General features: G+C 38.6%; 1 protein-coding gene across 1 annotated transcript; it reads left to right on the top strand.

The window, feature by feature from the left end:
• The first annotated feature begins 663 nt into the window (after positions 1 to 663).
• Positions 664 to 8,168, top strand: LOC131703164 (E3 ubiquitin-protein ligase TRIM35-like). The gene is made up of 6 exons (XM_059006125.1): positions 664 to 1,520; positions 1,879 to 1,974; positions 2,068 to 2,298; positions 3,433 to 3,455; positions 3,542 to 3,660; positions 6,250 to 8,168. The coding sequence occupies exons 1-6, from the start codon at positions 1,116 to 1,118 to the stop codon at positions 6,804 to 6,806; spliced, it is 1,431 nt and encodes a 476-aa protein (XP_058862108.1). The 5' UTR covers positions 664 to 1,115; the 3' UTR covers positions 6,807 to 8,168.
• Positions 8,169 to 9,277: the final 1,109 nt, after the last annotated feature.

Here is a 9,277-nt window from a genome sequence, read left to right as displayed (position 1 = left end):
TTTCCTCTATCCCAATGAAACACACTGGGATGTTCTGAACCTTTCCTCAATCCCAATGAAACACACTGGGATGTTTTAGATCCCGTTTGAAGATCAGAACTATCCGCCCCTCAATCCCTTGGTGAACTGGCAGCTGTTCTGATCGAGGAGTTCTACCAGATTCTTCCAGATCACAGTTTAGTTCCAAGTGTCAGTAACAGGGTCTGCACTGGGATTGCTGCCATAGGAGGACTTGCAGTCTTTTCTTTAATAGATTCACAGGTAGCAAAGCCAATGCTTGTGTAACGGAGATAAAATATCTGTATTAAAGTATATTGTATGTTGTTAAATTCTGCTGCAAATCAGTAGCTTTCCAACAGACTTTGGGTTTAGAGACACCTGCTGGTGGAATATGTGTATTACATATGCAACTGACTGGAATGTACCAACCTATCATCTAAGAAAAAGGGGTTAGTTTATGAACAAAGTAATGGATGAAAATAATATGTTAACTGTTTTTAGGTGTCTCACTAATGAAACAGAGCTTATAAAATGTATTGGTGTAAATAAGTGGGGTTTTGAATCGTGTAGTGGCATATTATTGTTTAGTGATTTTATTTTAGTTCACTCTCCCACCCCTGTAGTTGTGTGTGCCTTCATGTCCAGTCACTTTTATATGTTTCCACCGGTCAGATCACAAACAAACCTGGCGTCTGTGATTTATTGCCGCAGGGGATTGCTGAGACTGTCTGCTGTGTGAAAGAAGACCAGTGAATGGGGACAGACAACCGGGTTGAAGACCGTGAGACGTTACACCTGCTGCCCCAGTACTGTTGGTAATCTCCTGGATTTCAAACCAATCCCATAATCCAGTAGGGGTGGCTCAATCAGACGCGGCAGTAACATTCAGGCTGTTTTGAAAAAAAAATAAACAGTAAACTATTTTATCAGAATAAAATAACAAAAACAAGTGTGTTACGACATGTTTTCAGTTGACACAGAATGTTCTGATGAATTCTCTGGTGTGAAATACATCTGAGTGAAACTCAAAAGTGGAAGTGAAAGTGTCTTAAATGTTGAGTAATATTTATCCTTCGCATTAGAGATAGCAAAACAGGGTGTGACTTTGTAAAGAAATGGCAGCAAACACTCCTCGTCTGGAAGAAGAGCTCTCCTGTGCTGTGTGCTGTGAGATTTTCAAGGATCCTGTAACTCTTCATTGTAACCACAGTTTCTGTAAAGCATGTCTGAATCAGTGCTGGAAAGAGAATGGAGCTCGGGAGTGTCCGGTGTGCAGGAGAAGATCTTCAATTGAGTGGCTTGCTGTGGATTTCAGGCTCAGGAATATTGTGGAGTCCTTCCTAAAAGAACACAGTCACAAACCTGCAGCTCCTCCTGGAATACTCTGCAGTCTACATGATGAAAAACTGAAGCTGTTCTGTGTGGATGATGAAGAGCCCGTCTGTCTTATTTGTCAAACTTCAGAGAAACATGAGAATCACAAGCTCCGTCCAGTCCAGGAAATTGCTCAGGATTATAAGGTAAAAGTCACTATTTTTATCTTTAAACACCAGCTAAGCCTTGTGGTTGATTGAACTGGGGGACAGTGAGTGTGGTTTACAGTGGAACATTAATATAAGTTAAAAAGTTGTGAAAACAGAGGGTCCTACAGTTAAGTATTGTTAATCTTTTTTTTGTTTATTCACATGTGTGTTGAAATATTACCTGTAAGTACTATATCAATTATTCAATACAGACCACTAGTTTATATCAAGTTCATCAGGTTTAAATATTATTTAGTGCAAACTATTTACAAAAGCATCTCACAGATACACAGTATAATTCAGACACACAATATAATTCTCAGACACTACATTCTTCTTCCTCATTTCATTTCAGGGAAAACTCAAGACTGCACTGAGGCCCTTGCAGGACAAGCTTGAACATGTTAATAAAGTTAATGAAGAATGTGATAAAACAGCAGAGCACATCAAGGTAAACTAGATTACTGATTTAAAAAATACAAAACATCCATTTTCACTGGACACCCAGTCCAATTCTAAAGTGTTTTTCTTTGTCCCGTTCTAGAAACAAGCCCAGCAAACAGAGAGGCAGATAAAGGAGGAGTTTGAGAAACTTCACCAGTTTCTACGAGATGAAGAAAAGTCCAGGATAGCTGCACTGAGGGGGGAAGAGGAACAAAAGGGAAGAATCATGAAAGAGAAGATTGAAAAACTTACAAGAGAAATCTCATCCCTTTCAGACACAATCAGAGTGATAGAACAGGAGCTGGAAGCTGAAGACATCTTATTCCTGCAGGTATTGATCACGTAACTTAATTTGCTTTCAATTTTTCAAACTTTTATGACGAGGTTGTATCTAATGTTCGTAAGTGATCATTTAAAGTAGTTTTATTACATTCCTTATTGTGGAATATATAGTCAACTCTGATTAATATGAACTTCGAGGGATAATAAAACATTGTATCTGATCGGTATTTCTAATTATCAGGAGTCTAAGCCAAGGGCATTTTGTTAGTTTTTATTGAAGTTACAGTAACACCAAATTCAGTTTTCAGCTCAAGTACAATGAAAAGTATTATTAAAAACAAAAAACAACATTTTAAGTGACAGGAAGAGCAGACAAAGTTGAAAAAGATGGGAAATTGTCAGGTAAAACTGCCACTTTACTCTTACCTCACCCATGTTCTGACCAGGCTCTCCAGCACACACTGCTGAACTGGTACAGAAGGTGAGTTCATCACCACTAGGCAGATCAGCGGGTTGCTGAGGATTCAAAGGTCCTCTGAAACAGCCTATATGCCTCAGAACAGTGATTTTGAACCTGTGGGTGGTGAGGCATGCTCAGGTGGGTCACCACAATTTGGCTGTTAAGAAGATTATATTTAACAATTATTATTACCATATAATTCTAACATTTCTTGGCAACCCCAGACTTGTGCAATAATCCTTGTTGCCCTGAGCCAAAGCACTGTAATTCATGTTCCAATCAGTCTGCTGCACAGTCTTCAGGTCACATTCAAAAGAAAACAGACTTCTAAAATAACATTTTCTCATTAGTCAAAGTTAAAGTGGGACACATTTCATTTTTATGTTTGCTGGTGGGTCTTTGGGTTATATAGGTTGAAAACCACTGCCTTAGAAGAGTGGACCTCAGTCCTGGGGACTCCCCTGTGTCTGCTGTTACTTTGTTCAACTCAATTTCTTTATTTAATACTCAATTAAACTAACCGTTTGCCTAATTGCCTAATGAAAGTGGTTCTGGACCCTTTCTACCACAACTTGGTGTCAGAGTGGGACAGCACCTCCTAGTGGACCAGAAGGGAACTGCAGTTGAAAATGTTCAACACAGGCACAACAGCTCCTCTAAAGATCTCCTGAGAGTTTTGGTTTGAAATGTATTCAGTCCAGTTCTTTTTCTGCTTTATTTCAGACCTACAAAAGCACAAAGAGCAGGTATGTAAGCATCTGGCCTGTGTTCCTGTTTCGTATTGTATTGAATGCAAACACAGAGCAGCACTAACTCCTGAATATGATTGCAGAGCCGAGTGCACACTGCAGGATCCACAGTGTGTTTCAGGTGCGCTGATAGATGTAGCCGAGCACCTGGGCTCTCTCAAGTACAAAGTGTGGGAGAACATGCTTGGGATTGTTCAATACAGTGAGTACTGTGGGCAGCATCACAAAGGAGGGGAGGAAGGAGAGGGCATACATAGAAGCACAATTGACAATGTGTGTATTAGCAAGATACAGTTATCTACAATTAATAATAATGCACAATGAAATGTACCTGTAGCAGTACAGTTATATCCATCGAAGAGATCATCTTTAAGCTCAACAACCCTTGCAAGGTCTTATCTTAAAACACACTATAACTGAAAACTAAATACAACCTTTTATTTAATAAAAGTTGAAAAATTAAAGATTTATAAATGTTATAACTTTAAGATGTCATCTGCTGTTTTTCGTTGGTGTGACCATCTTTTATTTTCAACCAGTCAGAAATGTTTTTATTCAAACTTTGCAGCTCTCTGTGACATCATACTTTAGATATGCTTCAACTTAAACGCGCAGTGCACTTTACAATATTCACTGTATTGGCACTGAGCCCCACATTAGACCAACTGATAGTAAACATCACCAACAACAGGGCTTCTTGTTTGCTGCATATTATTTTTGACCACTTGCCGCTATCTCTGGTTATGTCTGTTTAAGTCCATTTATGTTAGAATTACCATTACTATAAGAACCATTTCCTTCAACAGATAAGAAAACCTTTGCAATGACAAGGAAAAAATGCACTTTAAAAAAAAAAAACTTACCATTAGTCAGTGGTGCAATTTTTTAGTGCTGGGATGAACATGGCATTTTCATGTTTAGGTATCTGGCCAAGATTTAAATATTCATTTGAATATTCGTTGGTTAACAAACAGTAGCTAAACAAACATTTCTGAGAGAAAAAAAAACGCACTTGCCGTAGACTCTACACTTGCATTGGACTCTACACTTGCCATAGACCAGTGTTCTTCATTGCAAGGCCCGCGGGCCACTGGTGGACTTCAGTGCAGGCCCCTGACGTGCGGCTCCCGACAATACACAAATGTGAAAAAAGCGGTGTGGTGGCTCTCACACTGATGTCTTATCGGTGACAGTGGCCCCCCTCTGAAAATTAGTGAAGAACACTGCCACAGACTCTGCACTTGCCTTGGACTCTGCACTTGCCTTGGACTCTGCACTTGCCTTGGACTCTGCACTTGCCTTGGACTCTGCACTTGCCTTGGACTCTGCACTTGCATTGGACTCTGCACTTGCATTGGACTCTACACTTAGCGTGTTTTTAGCATTACTGCAGTGCTTCAGGCCTTGTGTAACTGATAAGACTAAGCGGACAACCAATATATAAATGTACTAATCTCGCAACAAGTGTTTAACAAACGGCTTTGTAGAATTAAACTCACTGTTAAGTTGTTCACTTTATAGTCCATAGATAACAAGAAAGATGTTGGAAAAAAAGACTTAGTTGTTTTTTTTTTTGTTTTTTTTAGAAAACATGTGATGCTCATTTCCGTCTGTTTTGAATGATGTCATTTCTAGCCGACACTAATGTTGCAGTTACACTGCCACTTCGGATATTGTTACAAAAAAAAATGCATTTTTGATTTCTGTAATTTCTGATGAATACAAACATCATATTTTTATGTCCGAATACATCTAAAAAAATATTTGTTCGGATATTCTTCCCAGCACTACAATTTTTAGATCCAATAGAGCTCTGACACAGTTATTTATAATCCAAAAATCCAACACGTGTAGTCCAATTTAGTAATGATGCCACAAAACAAAAGAACTATTTTCACATCATGACACACCTCAAGTATCTGTGCATTAAAAGAAAAATACTGGTTGCTTATACTGTCAGTAATATTCTGTGAAAAATGGTACTGAAACTGAAATACAGCTAATTGTTTGTGCCAAGACTAAAGAAAAGTTTAGAAATTAGCAATAGGTTTGGGGGTGCTAAGCCCAGTTTAAAGTCTGTGACAAATCTGTGTGTTTGTTTTGTTTAGATTTGCTCTGACATGCAATGGTCCACTGACTTCAACAGAATGCAAATACGTCAGTCTCCATGAGCCCAACAATATCTTAATTTAATTTTAATAACTTATTTAAAGTGTAATCTATCAATAGAGGTCAATACTGTATGTATGAAGGGTTGTCTTTTCCTTTAAGACATTGTTGGGGTTTACATGGACAAACACTGCTTTTTTCATACGTTTTAGGAAATGTGTTTCCATGCATTTTTGTTTTAAGAAGAGAAACGGCACACACCAATGCAAATGACCTGATTAATATTAATATACAGGAGGGGATATTTACATATCCATGTTTGGTACGAAGAACGACTGATACATCGTGCTTTACAGCTTAATGTGTTTCCATGTGAATTATTTACATTGCAAATTCTCAGCCCAACTCCTGCGTTAAGTTCACAGTTTCAGGAATAAACCTACAGGATACAGAGTTCTACTCAAATAATCCATTAGTTCAGTATTAATATACTGTTCCTCCTCTCAGCCAATCAGGGCATGGTTTTTACACACTGTGAATTAATCTGATTTAACAGGCTAATTGGCTAACAGGGTATAATTGATGTTGAATAATATCTGTTGTATTATAATGCTAAGTGGAATACACCTACATACATACTCCTGCCTCCTAATGTATTCAAATCTCTTATTTCCTCTCTCAGCTCCAGTGACTCTGGATCCCAATACAGCACACCCTAAATTGATTGTGTCTGAGGATCTAACAGGTGTGCGAGACAGCTTTCAGAGAAAATGTGATGAGTGGCAGCAGCTTCCTGACAACACAGAGCGGTTCAATGAGCTTCCTTGTGTGCTGGGTTCTGAGGGATTCACTTCAGGGAAACACTACTGGGAAATCGATGTTGGAAACAAAATGGACTGCTTTCTGGGTGTGATGGAAGAGTCCAGCCAGAGGAAAGGGCATTTCACTGCAAACCTAGGAGCAGGATACTGGGTTATAACCCTGCTGAAGGGGGATCAGTACTGGGCAAGGACCTCACCATGGACACGACTCACTCTGGAGAAGAAACCCCAGAAGATCAGAGTTCAGCTTGACTGTGATGGGGGGGAGGTGGCATTCTTTGATGCCAGTGATATGACACCCATCTACACTTTTAAACAGAGATTTACAGGGAGAATATTTCCATTGTTCTGTCCTGGCTTTCCTACCTCTGTCCCCCTCAGAATCTGCCCTGTGAAGGCAGTTATAAAAGTGGACTAGCCCACTGTGTTCAGTATAAACAAAAGGGATGCCTAATAATAATAATAATAATAATAATAATAATAATAATAATAATAATAATAATAATATTATGAATAATAATAATATAAATAATAATAATAATGAAGCTGTGCCCCTGCTGGCCGCTGCACACTGATGGGGGGGGGTGAGGTGTGGCAGTTCCAGGTCAAGAGTTTCAGTTGTTTTGTAGTTTACTAAAGGTGCTGGGGGTTTGTGTATATGGGTATGGATATGGGGGGGGGTCATTGCTGTTATATATCAGGGGATTGTGAGAGAAATTAAGATTATTTTAATCTAAACTTTTAAACTCAATGGAGTGAAGAAAATTATCATTTAAATTATTTGGTAAATATTCTGCAGGTGTGTATGGAGTTCATTTACAACACACTAACAAAGGGCATTAGTACCATTCATAACTAGCTTACTAACATGTAAACAAAAATTAGTTTAATGTTTTGTTGGATTTTTTTAAACAGCATTGTGTTTATCATTTCCAGGTTAAACAAGTTCATCACATGAGTGAAATGGGTTTCGATTTGGTTTAAGTGAATGTTAAAGAAAACAGCACTTAATATATTACCAATTGTTAAATAATATATTTTGTTTACTTATTACTACATTGATACATTTTGAAAAGTGATTACTAAACCTGTGCAGATGTTCATGTCAATTTTTCAAACTATGACTAGAAAACATAAAATCAATCTATGTATGGAAAACCTGTGTTTTACTGTCTGAAATTAGAGACAGAAGTTTCTATTGTCTTGTATTACCTCTTTGATACAGACACATCTATCTCTTACCCAATAATATTTTTGTTTGAGAATATAGAATCAACTAGAAAAACAAAACACTTAAAAATTAAACAAGTAATTTTGTATTTAAAAATGAAGCTGACATGAGTACACATTTATTTGAATTTTCATGTCTATATATGTCCACAAGGGGGTAGTGTTTACTGATAAATCAGAATGATGGGTTATTACTAGGAATTCTGATTTTTGGGTGTTTTTTTTAATTCAGGTGAATGATTTTTAAAAATTGAGTAGAATTTATAACATAATAAAGAAAGAATAAATATTTGGGTAGAAATCATGTAAAAATGTGCTTATGGTCAATGGTGCCAGTTCTTTCTGTATGCATTGCATTTGATCACAGATAACTGCAGTTCTACATGGACCCCGGCAGACTTGAAAGTTAAGTCATTATGTAATCTATTCATTTTCAGTTTGCAGACCCTATAGTTGCGTTACACATCAAAACTTATGAAAATACTTTAGCCGTGTCTGCGAGAGTCCCTGGAATTTGTGCCAAAATGAAATTAAAAGAATGTAAGGTTTGGTGCTGTATCAAGTGTTCCTTGTTAAAATGTCAAATTGTTGGAAGCAGAAAAATCAGTACAACATTCTAAAACATTGTTTCACATTTAAGTAAAACCTTTGAACAAATGAAGAAGGACATATAAAGCAGCTTATGCAAAACACAATCAAGGTGAGGGGGGAGGGGGGCTAATATATTTTTATTTTTTTGCGAAGGAGGGCTCATTTACACTCTGAATAATGTCATTTGCCTCGATTGTAATCAATTCTAGTACCTCTTTGTCCAACCACAACACTCTCATTCCCGATTCTGCAATTGTCAACCCTATTATCTGGTGGGGGCGAGTTCGCTCTTTCATGGAGCCATGGTTAAAGGATGGTAATGAAGTGGCATCACAAAACAATGTGTGGTGCTAGAATTGCATCACTTGCCAGTGTTTAATTTAAACTGATATTATGCCTGGCCAGGTAAATATTTCATTATGTTCTTATATCCTGTGATAAAGTTTAAACCATGTTTGTTTTCAATCTGTAATGAACATACTTTAATGCAGGCTAGAGTCTTTAGTGGTGCATGTCCCTTTAAGATTGTAATTAGGCATAAAGCCTGAGGAGAGGGGGATGTTTTGTTTAAAAAATGAAAGTGCCAAGGATTGAGGGGAGGGGAGAGCTAGTACTGAGGATTGAGGGGAGGGGAGAGCTAGTACTGAGGATTGAGGGGAGGGGAGAGCTAGTACTGAGGATTGAGGGGAGGGGAGAGCTAGTACTGAGGATTGAGGGGGGAGAGCTAGTACTGAGGATTGAGGGGGGGAGAGCTAGTACTGAGGATTGAGGGGGGAGAGCTAGTACTGAGGATTGAGGGGAGGGGAGAGCTAGTACTGAGGATTGAGGGGAGGGAGAGAAAGTACTGAGGATTGAGGTGGGGAGAGCTAGTACTGAGGATTGAGGGGGGGAGAGCTAGTACTGAGGATTGAGGGGGGAGAGATAGTACTGAGGATTGAGGGGAGGGGAGAGCTAGTACTGAGGATTGAGGGGAGGGAGAGCTAGTACTGAGGATTGAGGTGGGGAGAGCTAGTACTGAGGATTGAGGGGAGGGAGAGCTAGTACTGAGGATTGAGGGGGGAGAGCTAG

The sequence above is a fragment of the Acipenser ruthenus genome, chromosome 32 (genome assembly GCF_902713425.1).
Source record: "Acipenser ruthenus chromosome 32, fAciRut3.2 maternal haplotype, whole genome shotgun sequence".
Lineage (NCBI taxonomy): Eukaryota > Metazoa > Chordata > Actinopteri > Acipenseriformes > Acipenseridae > Acipenser > Acipenser ruthenus.
The sequence above is the reverse complement of the archived record's forward strand: the minus strand, read 5'-3'. Positions and strand labels throughout refer to the sequence as shown.